The 17098-nt window shown below is 52.2% G+C and overlaps 1 protein-coding gene across 2 annotated transcripts in view; it reads left to right on the top strand.

Annotated features, from left to right (window-relative positions):
* Positions 1–17098, top strand: part of OTOF (otoferlin) — a 106370-nt gene that overhangs the window by 73345 nt on the left and 15927 nt on the right. Inside the window, exons 13-30 of one of the 2 annotated variants that reach the window (XM_075049787.1) lie at positions 147–333; positions 673–859; positions 1457–1680; positions 2729–2837; positions 3327–3510; positions 5842–5962; positions 6618–6718; positions 7177–7267; positions 8118–8234; positions 9442–9594; positions 10077–10266; positions 10662–10786; positions 11447–11581; positions 12063–12224; positions 13402–13521; positions 14667–14828; positions 15125–15287; positions 16221–16351. In XM_075049787.1, coding sequence (XP_074905888.1) covers positions 147–333; positions 673–859; positions 1457–1680; positions 2729–2837; positions 3327–3510; positions 5842–5962; positions 6618–6718; positions 7177–7267; positions 8118–8234; positions 9442–9594; positions 10077–10266; positions 10662–10786; positions 11447–11581; positions 12063–12224; positions 13402–13521; positions 14667–14828; positions 15125–15287; positions 16221–16351 — 2662 coding nt within the window. The remainder of the gene's footprint in view (positions 1–146; positions 334–672; positions 860–1456; positions 1681–2728; positions 2838–3326; positions 3511–5841; positions 5963–6617; positions 6719–7176; positions 7268–8117; positions 8235–9441; positions 9595–10076; positions 10267–10661; positions 10787–11446; positions 11582–12062; positions 12225–13401; positions 13522–14666; positions 14829–15124; positions 15288–16220; positions 16352–17098) is intronic. The other variant, XM_075049786.1, reaches the window with a different exon arrangement.

Here is a 17098-nt window from a genome sequence, read left to right as displayed (position 1 = left end):
ATGTACGGCTGCAGAAATGGTCATCTTTCTGCCTCCACAGAGCTGGTGCTCAGAAAGCGCGGCAGCTTTTCCCTCTTCGGTAAGCCTCTCCTGACAAACCTGCTAGCCCCAGCAGCTGTTTCCAACCCTATGCGTTGATGTTGTAGGAACCTCCTCCTCCCAGACGGGGTCCCTCCGGAGAGGCAGTGGGCTCGTTTCTACATCAAGATCTATCGAGCGGAGGGACTGCCCCGTATGAACACCAGCATCATGGCCAATGTGAAGAAGGCTCTCATTGGGGAGAACAAGGACTTGGTAGACCCCTACGTGCAGGTGGTCTTTGCAGGGCAGAAGGTGAGCAAGCTGTGTGCGGTACCAGGGTAACCCTGAAAGCTAACATGAGCAGGACCAGCCATTGTGCAGGTGGCCAGAGATGATCTCAGTTGTCCTGGCATGTAGATGCTGAGATGCATGGCTAAACCACCTTGTTTGCTATGTTTCCCCTCTCTCGTGCAGACTATGATGGGTTTGCAGCACTCTCCGGTTGAGGAAAGGAGCTTGTTACTTGGGAGAGGAGAGTCAGAAGGCAGAATGCATATTTTAGCGGTCATTAGCAAGGGAGCAGTTCGGGTTGCGAGGGATGGCTTGGGAGCTCAAACTGCTACCAAACATCTGTCTCCTCTCACTCGGCAGGGGAAGACATCCATACAAAAAAGCAGCTATGAGCCTCTCTGGAATGAGCAAATAGTCTTCACAGAAATGTTCCCCCCGTTGTGCAAGCGGATAAAGGTCCAGATCCGAGACTCAGACAAAGTCAATGATGTGGCCATCGGTACCCATTTCATTGATTTGCGGAAGATCTCTAATGAAGGAGACAAAGGTAAACCTAAGGGGGGGGGGGCAGACTGAGCTACCTTCTTCATGATAAAGAGACTTCCCTTTGGCAGAGTCAGCAAAATAGCCTAGGATCCTTCCCCACCCCTGGAGATAGGCTGCTTCTTGGTGCACAACTGGAGAGACTTTGATTCACTGCAGTGGTCTTCTGAGATCACTGGGATGTGCACTCTTTGAAAACCAACTCTCTTCACAAGCCTCCAGTCTACCACTTGAAAGCAAACACACCCAAGAACAAAAAATTCATTGCCATAAATGGATGAATATCTGACAGGCTTCCCTGTTCACACGCACATGAACACACCAGCATACGTAGGCAGGACCAATGTGAAACCAAAGATGGCTCTAGAAAGGGGACTAATGGGGGGGGTTCTTTTTTCTTGACTCACATTAGGTAACTCGCACAATTGCAACCATACACTGGGCATTTCCACGCCCACACACATGCATATTCAAGCCTGCGTCATCGTACGCAGACCCGGAGTGAGGCCAACCCACGACTGAGTTTGTGTCCTGAGGCAAAGACGTGCCCTCCTCCTCCTCGCACATCCCCTTCCTCACGTGCATGTCCGATCTGCTCCAGGCTTCCTGCCCACCTTTGGCCCCGCGTGGGTGAACATGTACGGCTCCACTCGGAACTACACCCTGATGGACGAGCACCAAGAGCTGAACGAGGGTCTGGGTGAAGGCGTCTCCTTCCGGGCCAGGCTTTTGATGAGCCTTGCCGTGGAGATCTTGGACACCAGCAATCCAGAGATCAACAGCTCCACCGAGGTGCAAGTCGAGCAGGCCACGTCGATTGCTGACGTAAGTCACCCTTAACCCTACAGCTGGCAGTGGTGAGTCATGGGTCTCAGGCCTCTTGGTTAATTACCTTTGGTCTCAAGAACTGAGGATTTCATTTAGTGTTGTCCTAAATGTTCTGGATCCTGGGGGATCCAGAATGAATGCAAATCTTGCAAGGATTTTATATTTTACGCTCATTCAAATGCTCGCCTCTTAGGAGTGCTGGACAGAAGGAATACCTGAGTGAGGGAGAATCCTAAACTTTTGAGATGTTTCTCCAGTTGGGATTTAGACAAGGACAAAGAGCCATCTCCTAATGCCAGCTGTCTCGCTCCTATCCCAAAGATGGATTTCAGACAGAAGCCAAGAATCTAATCTATTTCCCAAGCAATTCTGGCAGGGTGGAACTGGTCAGAGAAATTGAATGGCTGTTTCCTGACAAGAGAAGCCCCACAGCTTTAGTCCTGAGATGTAGACCCCGCAAGGCTGCTGCCTGTGCTCTGCATAAACAGACACATCCAGGCTTGTCCTACCTGGGGATGCCTACGTATGCCAATCCATATGAGCCAACAGTATGAAGCAGAAATTGAGAAGTCTGATGGCAGTGCACCCTCTGTGTGAAAGCTTTCCTTCAGAAGTAAAGTGGCCTTAATTCACCTCCAGGGGAAATGAAGTCACCTGGAAATAAAGCCATTCCAGTTCTGAAAGAGCATCCAGACAGATGGTTCGGTGTGGTTTGATTAATTCAATTTGTGAGTGAACTCAGGCTCATACTCCTGAATGTCCCTTAGACAGTCCCTCATGTTCAAGGGATGACTGATCTCAACACATTTAAAAGTCAGGCTAAAATCTTTAATTAAACTCTCTCTGCAATGAGCCTAGAGATGGCTCAGGCTGGGGGAGTGAAAACCCTCACGGTCCCGTTGAAAGCCAGTGACATCTCACCTTCAAAAAGCCCATGAGGGTGCTCAGAGGTGCCAGGTGATGCACCCCTCGGTCCAAGGGGACCTGCCCTCCTAGGCGTCCCTCTGACCGACCTCAACACGGATCCCTGTGATCTCTCCTGCAGAACTGCACTGGGAAGATGGAGGAGTTCTTTCTCTTTGGAGCCTTCCTGGAAGCTACCATGATCGACAGGAAGATTGGTGACAAACCCATCAACTTCGAAGTTACAATAGGTTGGTTCTTTTTTGTGGAGGGTAGTTTTGAAGCATGCCTGGTGGGGAATGCAGTATCCAAGGCTGAGAGCAGGGTTTCTTCCCCATTTTCCATACCAACACATGCTAGAGCATGCAGGGCCCTCAGTTTAGGGAGAAGGCGATGGCTGCTCTACAGGCACAAGCCATACGGAGCCCCAAATGATCTATTGAGTGCATGCTGTGCTGTGGCCAGTGGAGCTGCTCCCTCTCTCATCCTGGCTTTGTGTCTCCTGAGGCTGACCACCCAAGGGAGGGTGTGTATTCCTATGGGCTTGATGGGGAACATGAACAGGGGACAGACACCCATCACTAATTTATGGTTCCTGGGCATGGTTTTGGAGAGTTGAACTCCACTGTCCCCCATGGTTCCTGCAGAGCAAACTTCTCCCCAGCCTGAATTAAAGCCAAGAGATTAAGCCTGATTGGAGTTACAACCCTGTGACTTTATTTCACGTTTTTTTCCTTGAGGTAACTACGGGAACCAGATCGATGGCATGGCCAAACCCATCCTACGGAGGAAGAAAGAGGGAGGGGATGGTGATGAGGAGGAGTCCGAGCTGCTCCAGAACTCAAGTGAGGATGAAGGTGATGAGGATGGAGAGCTGATCTCTGTTTCTTCAACTCAACCCGTGAAGCCCCTGGTCACAGACAGGTAAGCATGCCCACCTGGCCACTGAAGTGCCACAGGGCAAAGATGTGGCTTTCAGTTCAGACATGGTCTGTAGTTGTTCCCACAGGCGCTGGGTGTCCAAGCTCCCACCGCTGTCTGCAGAGGTGAAGTCAGTGCCCACACTGGGCTTGGATTCTTTTGGCCAAACAGACCTGGAAGCAGCAGTGGAGACCAGATCTCCATGCCCTGTAAAGGGACTTTAGATACCACGTGTAGATACCTTGGATACTACAGTCGGCCAGTTGAATCCCCACCCCATTCCCTACAGTTCTGAGCATTCCTGTGGATTCTCTGATGTCCAATACGGGCTGAATTAATCTCCCAGGCTTCTCTACAAAGGCTGTCCTTCATACACCTGGCCAGATGTGCACCCAAAACTCAAGGCTATCTGATACCTTTAGTGCTCTTCCTTTATGGTAAACAGGGATGAAGTGAACCAGTGGATTCAGATAATTGTTGGTGGGCACTGAAAAAAACAGGTTAACTCCTGTACCTATAAGTTTTGTACATTTAGGAAACCAGTCTATAAACAGGTCCTTCCTTAAGATCACTGGCACAAACTGGTAATGCACATCAGGGAGGAGAGGTCTGGGCTTTGCATCTGTGCTCTCTCTAGCTGCCCAACATATAAAAACATCATGAGCACCATGTGGAGAAAAGGAAAGGTCCATCCAGAGATACGGCATAGATTTCAGAAGTGAGGGTAATTTGTGCTGAGACAAAGTGCTTTTCTTCATCACTTGGGGTCTTAAAAGCTAGACAAAGTCACTGACACGCAGAGATGAGAGGATGCAAAAACTGCTGGAAAAAGGTCTTGAGAATGTGTTAGGCAGGAGATCGGGGTAAAAGACTCTAAGTCCTCTCAGCCTCCCTACTTTACAGCATCTCTCTTTTGGTGAGTCTGTCTGTGCCCATTGCTTACGGTCATTGACAGCCACACTCCGGTGTTTAACAGAACCAGGACTTGGAAAACTGGGTCCTACCTGGGTCTGTCATTGTACAGCTGGTTGTCAGTGGACAAATTGCTTCTGGTTTCTCTGCCTCAGTTTCTCCAGCTATAAAATGATGGCAATTTTTTTGTCTGCTTTACAAATTGCTTTGTGATGTGCAGGTAGCCGTCATCCTAAAATTCAGACAAGATCCAGACAGCAGCAAGTGCGATTCTGGTGCTTTCCACCCCAAGCAGCTGGATCAGAAAGCCCCAAACTGAACAGGATCAGCACATGTGGCTTGGGACGGCTGGGCTGGGCTTCAGCCACAGCCTGGATTTGAATACAAAGGACTAGTACTAAGGAAAGCTAATTGGATTTAACCTGATGAGATATGCTTAAAGTGGATTTTAACCATGTTATACCAGTAGATAGATGTTAATAGAATTAACTGCCTGACTTAATTCAATTGGGAAATGAAAGAAACCACACTGAATCGAGGGTATTTGCACTCCAGACAAAAATGTCTACCTGGGGTTCCCTCGCTTGTTCACCAGCTCCTTGTCGAGGCCCATGTTGCATGGACATGAGCATCCCCAAAGGTTTTTGAGCCTGTCCCCTGGGACCTGACTTTCATGCTCTTTACCCTGCTGTCTCCAGTCCCTGGGTGCTGGGAGCCTCACACTCAACCGTGGGGCTTTGCTGACATCCTCTGGCTGGAAACACACCGGTGGCTTCGGAAGGATGAGCTGCAGCTGCTTTTTAACTAAGGGTACAGCAGGATCTGCAGTGGCTTTAGACTGGGTGGATCCCAGCTCATGGCCAGTGCTCAGGCAGCCAAGAAGCATGAACCCATTCTTCATCTTCATCCTTCCTTTAACTGTACCCACGACTGTTACCGCTCCATCCCACCAGTATACAGAAAGCTGTCAGCTCTGCAAAGGGCAGAGCCCTCTGCCTGCTGGGAAGGCCAGGGGACTACAGGAGATGCTTACCAGCATTTAGAAAAGGGTGTTAAGGTTTCGGTTTCTCTTGTGCCCCTGCTCACGCTGCTGCCACACCAGAGATGTTTGCTCTCTGCTGGGCTATGGCTGAGGTCGTGGGAGTGGGACCTTCCCTAGTTTCTCTCTGGGCCACCAAGTCTGAGATGATAGTAAATTTGCAGTCCCTGGGCACTGGGTCTGGCACTGGGAAGGGTGCTAGGAGAGCTGGAGCCTCTGTCCTTCAGGGTGTAATTCACCTTGGCCCCCTCTCTCCCATGCCTGATCTCCTATATATGCTGCTCCCCAGCACAGCATTGCCTTCCTGGGAGAGGTGTGGGACAGGGCTGTTCCTGGCCAGGAGCGTTACCACCACAGAGCATCTCTTATGCCTCCTCTTGCAGGAACTACTTCCACCTGCCATACTTTGAGAAGAAGCCCTGCATCTATATCAAGAGCTGGTGGCAGGACCAGCGTCGCAGATTGTATAATGCCAACATCATGGACAAGATTGCGGACAAGCTGGTCAGTACGTGCTGGGGAGGGAGACAGCTTGGGGCAGGGGCTGGCATGAGGCACATCCAGGCTCCCTGCGCATCTCTGCAGCTTGTCACAAAGCAGGGACAAACAGCGCGAGGACCCACTAGCAAACTTGTGCCAGAAAGGGGGAAGTTTCCCAGTGCTAAATGCTCCGCAATTTGAATGTCCAAATCCTAAGAACTCGTTGACTTTTCTGTGGGTCAGACCCAGGTGTGCCCACCAAGGGGAGCAGGAGCGGGGAGGCTTTGTCCCCCTGGACTGCAGGGGTGAACCACTTGTGCGGCAGAGTCTCCTTAATAGTCTCAGCTAATTCCCAAGGAGCCTTTGTGTCAGCTCCATGCCGGCAGGCTCACAGCAGGATCCGCAAAGGGAGAGCCTGGCAGGTCCAGCCAAGACGGTGTGGACCTTGGCCAGCTAGTCTCACGGAGGGCGGTGGAGCCATTCCCCTCAGCCAGAGTCAGGTCCCCTCAGCCAGACGTGTGCCCGACCTGAGGGCAGCAGGTCTGGAGAAGCAGCAGATGTTTCCCACTGGCAGCCCACACAGGGCTGCTCTGTGCAGGGTTGGACCTCAGGGGGGACCGTGTCCCACCAAGGGGCTCTGCCCCACCACCCCCTCACCAGTCCCCCGTTGATGCTGCAGGAGGAAGGGCTCAACGACGTGCAGGAAATGATCAAGACGGAGAAGCCGCACCCGGAGCGCCGGCTCCGAGGGGTCCTGGAGGAGCTGAGCAGTGGGTGCTTGTGAGTAAAAGATGGGCAGAGGTGGCACGCTACAGATCCCTGCTCTCTGTGGGCCTATGGGCAAGGTCATGAGCATCAGCTCACCTTCCTTATTGTCTGGATGACGGGCAAGCATTTAATTGCATTGACACAATGACATGTCAGCTGCCTTCTGGCTTGGAGCAAGGGTGAGGTGGTGCTTACATCTGCACCCCAAAGACCCCAAACCAGTGGCGAAAGCCTCAGCCTTGTGGCCTCCACAGGCTGGTACCTGGTCAGCACCTACTCCCCATGCGTGACACTCAGCATTGGGTGCAGACAGGCTGCTTGGCCGCGATTGCGTTGCAGACTGGGGAGGAATGGAGGCGTTTTCCTCCAGCGAGGTGCTGTCCTGCTGGCAGAGATCCAGCCGGCCACGGCTCCCTGGGGAGAGCCCACGGGCTCCTGTGGGATTCATGCTGCCGACCTTTTTCCACCAGGCGCTTCGTGACGTTGGCTGACAAAGACCAGCACCACTCTTCCCGCACGAGGCTGGACCGGGAGAGACTCAAGTCCTGCATGCGGGAGCTGGTAAGTGGGATTCAGCTGGGCAGGGAGGAGGATTCATGACCAAAGTGGGGAACTTTGGTCCTTAGGCGTGCTGATTTCCAGGCTCTGTGGATTGAGGGTTTGGGGTTCATTTCTTAATAGAGGAGCCCAAGAGCATTTGGGTCTTGCACAGATCCCAGGTGGCACTTGGGTCCATGCTGCTGCCTCTCCTCCGCCACACTCTGCTTTGCCTCGGAAAGAAATCCAGGAGTGCAGAGGAGGAGCTGCATTGCTGCTGAGGAAACTGGGAAGGAATAATTTAAGGGAACCCTGCAGAGCACAGCTGCTCCAGGGATAGATACAGCCTACATGTTTGGGACTGCTAGCCCAGCTCCTTGCAAAGGAGTTGAATGTGCAAAAGAGATGCACAAAGAGCAGGTGGCTTATCCAGCTGGCACAGCCATGGACACTGACTTCAGTAGCCAGCTGCATACTAGAGAGCGATAAATTCAACATGTGAAAGCCTCCACGTCCCCTTTTCTGAATGGTCAGGTGCTGAATTACAGCAGGGTCAGCAGAAGGGGAGAGACTACCCTTAATACCAGGCTAGAAGCCATCCCAAAATGCCCTAAGCACAGCTGACACCTCTCTGTCCTGCACACCTTCTGCTGGGACAGATGTCTCTGCACTGTCAGGGGACCTCCCTGCATCCTGCCAAGGCTGCTGAAAGGGCATCAGAAGTACCATCACCAGGAGGCACATGGTGGGATTAAGGCATTTGCCTCCTCACCACCCTTTCCCAAACACCAGCGACCTGCCCGGTGCTGCTCCCTTCTCTGTGCTCCGTTCTGCTCTTGCTAATGTGGTGTCCTGGGCTCTCCTTCAACCACAGGAGAACATGGGGCAGCAAGCCACGACTCTGCGGTCGCAGGTGAAGAAGAACACCGTGAAAGACAAGCTGAAGCTGGTGCAAAACTTCCTGCAGAAACTCCGGTTCTTGGCAGACGAGGTGAGTCCTTCCACACGTAGAGACAGTGTGAGCTGGGTCAGCATGTGGCGACAGCAGCAGGGGATGGATGGAGACCTCTCTGCAAACCCTGTAGGCAGGAGAGGTCCCCAGTAGCACCGATCTTGTGCGAGGAGCCGCTCCAAGTCTACGCACTGCCCCATGCCTCCCGGGCTTGCCCATGCACTGCTGGGTTGGAACAAGTCGGTGCTAAAACAAATTTCAGAGCCCTTCCCAGCCAGTAACAGAGCTGGGTCCTCCTGCAGCTGAGCTGAAGGTATTTCTGCCAGCCTCAGCCATGGCAAGGCCATGCAGTTCCCTGGGGGATCAGTCATCGGAAGGTGGCACATGTCCACAGAGCATTAAAGTCAGCAGCAGGGAGCCGTTTCTGATCCTGGCTAGGTAGAGAGTTGTTAAAATAAGTGGCTTTACAAAGGGCTGTGGGACAAAGCCCTGTCCTCTCACAGAACTCAAACTGTCTCATTTTTAGCAATGCAACTGTATTCTTGCTTCACTCCAGCTCACGGGTGAGATATAATAGTCCAATATATTAGAGTTACCGCATTTCCAAAGGGATGCTGTATCTGCAAAGTATTTTTTCCTTCCTTCAGAAAATTATACCATTCCTCTGATATTTTTACAGTTTAGGACTGAGTCAGGCATTGGGGGTTATTGGTCTTCATGCGAGCTGTAGCTGTTGCACCTCATTTCCCATGGCAGGCTCCCAGCCTCGACTACATATCCTTTGTTACAGCAAGGCCCTCCTTGGCTTTGACGCACCACAGCAGAACATAAACCAGACTATAAGGTGCGATGGGACCTGTCCAGACAGGGAACCTCTTCCATAGTAAGGAATGAAGGTATTGCCCCTGCCCTACAGTCCCCATGGCCACTGAATGAAGAGAGGAAGAAAATCTTTAGTCTTCTAATCCAAAATTATATTTTTTTTAAACTAGAACAAATGTAAATCCTGCTTTCCTTCCTACTAGGCTTCACCCTGCTGAGCTTAGCGCTGAGCAGCTTTTCTTAAGCAGACAAGCTTCTGCAGCTGGAGGCTCGAAACCATTTCAATGGCCCTGATGTGGCAATAGATACATCCATCTCCTGTGGCATCTGTTGAATTTGCCTTCAGAAGGTCTCCCGCTCCTCTGGTGCCTCAGTGGTTAGAAAGAGCGGAGACACTGACAGGGCTTTTCGCTGGTGTTCACAGCCTCAGCACACTATTCCTGACATCTTCATCTGGATGATGAGCAACAACAAGCGCATTGCCTACGCCCGCGTCCCTTCCAAGGATATCCTCTACTCCATTGTGGATGAGGAGATGGGCAAGGACTGTGCCAAAGTGAAGACCATCTTCCTCAAGGTGCTGATCTGTCTTTCCTGGGGGAACTGCAGCCAGGAGGAGGGAGATGGAGGAAGGACAGCCTGGGAGGACGGGAGATGACGATGAGAGAGCTGTGTATCCAGTTTTGCTGGGGCTTGAATACTAGGCAAAACAGACCCATACTCTACTGGTAGGGGTGGAAGTCTGCTGCTAGAAATTGTGAACCACTGACCTTACCCACACCAGTAAGTGAGAAATGCTTGGAAGGAGAGAGATGTTTGATCCAGCTGGCCACAAAACAGGATGCTGGCTTAGAAAGAGGAAGCCAAAATGGTGGGAAGCAGATAACGCACGATCCAGAGTAGTGTCATGATCCAAAATGATGAGCTCTGGGTCCCTGGTTTTAAGGCGCAGTGGTACAAGCAGTGCAAGAGAAGGAGATGAATGCTGCAAGAGGTGGTCTGTCCATCTCTTAAGGCCTTCCCTATATCCATGTAAACTTTTCTGTCCTTTGTGCCCAGCTACCTGGGAAGAGGGGCTTTGGACCTGCTGGCTGGACAGTTCAGGCCAAGATGGAGATGTACTTGTGGCTGGGTCTCAACAAACAGCGCAAAGACTTCTTGAGTGGCCTGCCCTGTGGCTTTGAGGAGAAGAAGACCACCAGAGGCCAAAACCTGCCATCCTTCCCACCCATCAGCCTCCTTTACACCAGTAAGAACTTCCTGCCTGCAGTGGGTCTGGGGACAGGACATGGAGAGGGCAGGAGGGACCCTGGCTGGACACCACTTGGACCAAGGGCTTCCAGGAGCTAAGGAGGAAATAATTCCAGTTGTCCCAGTCTGAAACTCACACGGCTCCCACGAGGAGCTGGGGTGTGGAACTGTTCACCCTCTTCCCTACCCCGTTCATAGCTGTCATTCTGCACAGGGTGAGCAGGATGCCAAGGAAGTCCCTATCCATTCGAACTCATGCTTTGACTCTATACCCTTCAGCAGTGCTGGCCCTGAGCAAAAGCATGTCCCCGAGACCTCGCTCTGCAGGCTGAGCCCCACGGTTGGGCTCCAGGGTTGCGTATCAAGCTGTCTCACTTCCCCTCTCTCTTGCAGAGAAGCAGGTTTTCCAGCTGCGAGCCCACATGTACCAAGCCAGGAGTTTATTTGCAGCTGACAGCAGTGGCCTTTCGGACCCCTTTGCACGAGTCTTCTTCATCTCCCAGAGCCAATGCACCGAGGTAAGCACCATCTCCTGACCTGGAGGGCTGGGCTCTGAAGTTGCATGTCCCTGGACATCCTGCTCTCCTGCCACAAGTCTTGTGACTGCTCGTGAATCAAGGATGAGGTTGATCATGGGGTCCTGCGGTGGGAAAGCGGCTGTGGCACTGGGGCTTGACTGTCTCCAGGAGCCCCTTCCCCAGGACCACCTTCACGACATGTCCCCCTGCACCAGCACACAGCTATCCCGAGTCCCTGTGGCTGTGATTCACCTGCCCGGTTAGGAGAAACTGGAGCATGCTGAAGTGGGTTCTGTGTCTTCCCTTCCTGGGCTGAGGGCTGCCAAGCTTTAGCAAGCCTGGCGGACACTGGAAAAGGTGGATATGGTGTCCCTGCCCATGGCAGGGGGATTGGAACTAGATGATCTTTAAGATCCCTTCCAACCCAAATGATTCTATGATATGATTCTATGATATAATTTGTGTCTGCTTGCCTGCTGTTGGGTTCTTTTTTTTCTCAGAATGGTCTTTGGGAGATACCCCATGCCTTGCTGGTCCAAAATAAACATGCAGCAGCCCACTAGTGCTGCCAGGCAGCTGAGACCAATGCCCAGTCTGCTGCCCGTGCACCAGGGCCTTAGCCTCTATCTGGAGCAGTAAGCCTCTCTCCCATTCTTCCAGGTACTCAATGAGACCCTTTGCCCAACCTGGGACCAGCTGCTGGTCTTTGACAATGTGGAGCTGTATGGAGAAGCCCATGAGATGCGGGATGACCCTCCCATAATTGTCATTGAGATCTATGACCAGGACACAGTGGTAAGATGAATCCCAGCAAAGGAAAATGTTTATGATTTAGATGCTGCGATCAGTTCTGAGTCAGAGGGTGCAAAGGATGAGAAGCAGCTTTACTCCTGGAAAATGGTCCCCACCACATCTCCCATGGCATGAGCAGCCTCCACTGCTCCTTAGACTTCAGACTCAACTTAATGATATCTTATTTTTGGAGAGTGAAGCAAGAGCTTTTGTGAGGCTGGGGGCAAGGAGACATTACCTGAGTCTTTCCCTTTAGAAAAGCTCCTCAGCCCTGGCCTCCTTGCTGTCCCAGCCCTAGGCCACCTCCTTCACCTTATTTGAAGAAGCCAGGAGTGAAAGCTGTCACTGAGCTTTGGTGTCCCAGGCCCAGTGGGACCTGGTCCTATTCTGGTCCTGTCCTGACCACGATGGGGAGAGCTGTGGGGCTAATTTGGGAGACCTCCTGTTGGGTCAGCAAACCCAAGTGCTCTCTCCGCCTCTCCAGGGCAAAGCTGACTTCATGGGCCGCACCTTTGCCAAACCGGTGGTGAAGATGTCGGATGAGCACTACTGCCCGCCGCGCTTCCCCCCGCAGCTGGAGTACTACCAGATCTACCGGGGCAACTCCACCGCAGGTGACCTGCTGGCTGCCTTCGAGCTGCTCCAGGTACCAGCTGGCCAAAGCCACCCCAGACCAAGGGAGGGAAAGGACGGGATGGAGGGTTGCAAGGGAGCGGGGCTTAACCTGTGCTTATATATCTTAGGTGCTGCAAAAAACAGGTAGTTCATACATCCTAGAAAAGCTAGAAGGGTTTAGCACAGCTACTAACCCGGTGAGGGGGCAGCTCCTGCCCAGATACACTGGTCAAGATGATGTGCAGTGAGTCCCAGGTATCCTGCTGGACAGGACACCCCACTAAAAGTGTTGAGTTAGCCGAAACTCTCTACAACATCACTGGGATACAGGAGATGCCAGTGGGAGTCTTGGTGCTCTCAGTGATGCCAATTTGAAGGTCTCAGGAAAAAAGGGGTGTGAATTTATAGCAGCATCCCGAGGATATGGTGACATTTTAGCCACATAGTCTGTGGGGTAGCAGAGTTAAACCCTCCTGCTTTCGTACTTCCTTTCCCATACGCTGTCACTGTTGTATTTGTACGGATGTGTCTCGGCAGTCTCCTGGTGTGCAGGAGACTTCAAAGGAGACTTTGCTTTACCTGCCTGTCTGCAATGTCCTCAGATGCCCTATGGCGGTGGTGAGATCAGGGCACCTGATCCCAGGGTGTCCCTCTCCCCAGGGTGCTTGTCCCATCTCCTCTGTCTGCCAGGGCAGGTGCTCATCCAAGCCCTTTTTCCACCCAACTTTCCTTGCAGTGGGGTGGTTTCTGTAGGGAATGGCTCACATGGGATATTTGATCTCCCTCACGCCTTGGGTTGGAAACGGGACCTGAAACCTGCTCCTGGGCTGAGCTCTCAGACCATTTCTGCATCTCTTCACACCCAGCCCACGCAGATGCGACTCCCTGCAGGAAGAAAAGGAACAGCCTTGGGGCTGGGGTATGTTGGTGGGCTGAGAAGTTTGCTTTGCTGCTGGGTCTGTCCTGTGTGGAAGCACAGCACTGCCCAACACTTCTGCTCATGTCTGCCTTCTCCTGAAGTACCTGCGCTGTACAGTCAGCTGGATGCTCAGCAACCCTTGTTGCTCCTGCACCCTCTGAGACAACACAGACTCGATGCATGAGACCAGGGTGTGCCAGTTACAGCTGAGACTGACAAAAAACTGCTTCCCAGGAGCTGAGCACCAGCTCAGAGGAACAGATCCTAATCCATGCTGCATCTCTTCCAGATTGGCCCTGGGGGCAAGTCAGACCTGCCCCCAATCGATGGACCCACAGACATGGACCGGGGACCCATCCTGCCAGTGCCACTGGGGATTCGGCCAGTGCTGAGTAAATACAGAGTGGAGGTAATTGCCTCGAAGCACCAAATTTCAATGATCAGCATTGTGTGGGGCAAGAGAGCCCGTCCGTGGGTGTTTGAAGGCCAGGCGGGATCTCTGAGGCTCTGATGACTAGCTGGGCACCAAGACCAGATGTCTGCACTGCAAGGATCTGTCTGTACTGGCTGCACAGGGAGCAAGGTTGCAGCAGCCCTAAAAGAACAGGGAACTGGATCACTCCTTGCTGTCTTAAATGTGGGCACCACAGCAAGTGAATGCCACTTGGGCTGAGATGCAGTGCAGGGCACATTAGAGATACACATGTAATACATCACCACACGAAGCAGTCACATAGGGCAGGTAAACTGCATCCCGCCAATGTCAGGCATCAAGGGCAAGATGCCTCTCATGTATCTGTAGATATCTAAAGGGTGATGCATCCAATCAGCATCACTTTCCCTTGGTTGTCTTGGTAGATGGTGGTGATCCAGGCAATACAGTCAGTGACGTTCTGTGCACAGTTCACCCGTGGTTGTAGGTGTCTCTGCTCAGGTGAGATGCTGCTGTCCAGATCCCCAAGTCTCTAAAGGGATCCCAGCTCCTGGTCTTCGAGACATTTGCATCTGGTTAAATGAATTGTATTCCTCTGATGTGCAAGGTGAATACAGCCATGGGGAATCAGGAGGTGGAAAAAATCTCAGTTTAGGGGAACTTTTGGTCATGGTGGCAGTCTGTTACCCTAAGAAGGGAGAGGAAAGTTTCCCCAGTGATACTGATATAATTTTGACAAAATGATGCCAGTGCTGAATCAAGAGCCACTGTGGATGGCCAAAGTTGGCCTGGTCCTGCTCCATGGAGTCCCACGGCAGAAAAAGGCTAGAAAAAGAGCAAGGCAGAAGAGTATCGAGGGCAGCAGGTTGGAGACTTTAGGCTGCTGCAGATCAGGTATGGGGTGGATTATGTGGGGTGTCAGAGAGACACTGTGCTGCAGCCCTGAGCCACGTGGAGAAGAAGATACTTCAGGGATCCACCACTGCCCGGACAATGACGTTTGCAGTAGGGTCCCTGCTCCTGGGGGATACGGAGAACCAACTCCGTTGACTCTGGCCCGGCTCCAGCCAGGGGCAGTCCCTCTCATATTCATGTTCTTCCTTTTCCTCCTCCTGCCCTAGATCTTGTTCTGGGGGCTCAGGGATCTGAAGAGAGTGAACCTGGCCCAGGTGGACCGGCCCCGTGTGGACATCGAGTGTGCTGGGAAGGGGGTCCAGTCAGCCCTCATCCAGAACTACAAGAAAAACCCCAACTTCAGCACTTTGGTCAAGTGGTTTGAAGTGGTGAGTGTTTCCTCTTCCTTCTGAGCCACCAACTGAAACCCAGTTTTTCTGGAGCCCACACCTAGGCTCCTAGCCCTTGCTTCAGTTTCGCCACAGCAATGGAGGACGTGAGCTCCATCCCAGTTGGTGATGGCCTTTCTCTGAGGGCTCCCAAGCCATGCTTTGCTGGAGCTGCTCTAGACCTCTTCCTCCAACACAGTCCCTGCTTTAGTCCCTACGGGCCTTTACAACTCCCAAAGTAGACATCCCACAGCCCACACCCAGCCCTTGATAACCAGCACACCTTTGTTTCCCAGGACCTCCCAGAGAATGAGCTGCTCCATCCACCCCTCAACATCCGTGTGGTGGACTGCCGGGCTTTTGGGCGTTACACCCTGGTGGGGTCCCACGCTGTCAGCTCCCTCCGAAAGTTCATCTACCGCCCACCAGATAAGAAAGCCCAGCACTGGAATATGACAGGTACCAGGCTTGGGCCACGGGGGTCTGGCTGGTATGGGTCATCGGTGGGGCATTGTGCATGGAGAAGAGGGAGATGGGTAGAGGGTTGTAAGGACAATGGGATATTGCCTGCTTGTTGGTTAAGCAAGCAACGCGTCTGGGTTTGGGTCAAGGGGGTGAGAAGCCACAGGGTGTGAGGCCATGATTCCCCTTTGATTTTTTTGATCTGTGGGTCTCACTGCGAAAACTGTGTGCTCCCCCTGACACCTGTAAGACAAGAAAGGCTGGTTCACCTCTAACATCTCTGCAGCTTCATGACTCTAGACTTCCCAAACATTCCTCAAGACTGGGAGGTGAATTTGCTATGCTCAGTGCCTGCTGCTGCTATTATTTAAGTAAAGACTAGAAAGCTACAGATTGAGGCCACCCTTTCAAGCCCAACCACCACGCCATCTATCAGCACCCACAGCAAAAACCATTACAAACCCACTTTTCCTATACCCAGCACAGCAGCGGAGGGCTTGGTGAGCCACAGGAATTGCTCATCTCCTCCCAGTCCTTGGTGGAAGTGGAGGGTCTCTTGGCTAGGCAGAGACAGGAGGTCTGCGGGGGGATTGCCAAGGGCCAGCCCTGGTTCTAGCCAGAGGTCTGGACCTGTGGTTGTGTCATGCCATATGATACTTTCAGGGCAATCACGCTCTCTGCCTCTTCTCCTCTGGACACTGGTGCAGGTGAAAAAAAAACAATTCTTTCCCACCCATCTGCTTTCCTTTGCTGTGGAGGGTTTTTTTACTCATGCTGTAAGGATCTGTGGTCATTTCCTCTGCTCTTCTCTGAACAAGGCAGTCGCACATCACTCCTGCATGAATCCTGTAGGATCTCTCCTGAGCTCTCCATTTCTCCTCTACACTATCCTTCTCTCTTGTTCTTTCTCTTTCTCTGTCCTCTGTCCAGCTAAACACCTCAATGGCTACCTGGCAATGGCCAACGGGGCCCATCGCTCTCGCCCCACAGGGGAGATCGTTGTCAATATGGAACCTGAGGTGCCCATCAAGAAGATGGAGACGATGGTGAAGCTGGAAGCTGTGAGTGTCCGTATGTCAGCACCACTTTAGCATCTCTTTCCTCACTGGATTGCCAGTCTTTGAGTAACCCAACCCAAACAGAGGCCGCCTTGTCCTGCTGAACATGGAGTTGGGCTGATGTCTGGAATGAAGGGCTTTGGGTCATTGTCAGTCCTATAAGTTGGCCTCTTTCTGTCCTCTCTGAAATTAGCTGGTGCCTGCTGCTCAGAAAAGGACTGTCCTGGGCTATGCAAATCAGACAGCTTTATGTTTTCCTTCAAAAGCTGTCAGATGGGAATGAGCACAACCCTGTCCCTGTCTGTGACCAGCACAGACGCAAGTGACCCATCAGAAATTCCCCATCTGCACAGCTGCAGCAATCCTGCCCTTTCAAAGCACCGCACACTGCGCAGTCTCTGCAAGCAGCCATGGTCATGCAGATTTCCCTGATATTTTTTTCCTTTTTACAATAGTTTTGAGACATTCAGATGGCTACATCAGCTCTTTGAAATGCCCGTTCAGCAGTCTAGATGGGTGGTCAGCACAGTGTTGCTGAACAACTGCTGTACAGCAAGCCTGCACCTTACAGGACACAGCAGTTGGACGTGGTGTAGACCTGATCCAGGCACACAGAGTCAGTCTGAGGCAGCCAAAGCTCTTTAGACCTATTGTGCTTGCCCTGAAAATTTGGCATTGTATGCATTGGACCGGCAACATGTCCCAGAGGCATCGGGCTTTGTTCACACACTGAATGTGCCTGTGCCCATT

The sequence above is a fragment of the Buteo buteo genome, chromosome 17 (assembly GCF_964188355.1).
Source record: "Buteo buteo chromosome 17, bButBut1.hap1.1, whole genome shotgun sequence".
NCBI lineage: Eukaryota > Metazoa > Chordata > Aves > Accipitriformes > Accipitridae > Buteo > Buteo buteo.
Note: the sequence above shows the minus strand (reverse complement) of the source record. Positions and strands in the feature narration are given on the sequence as shown.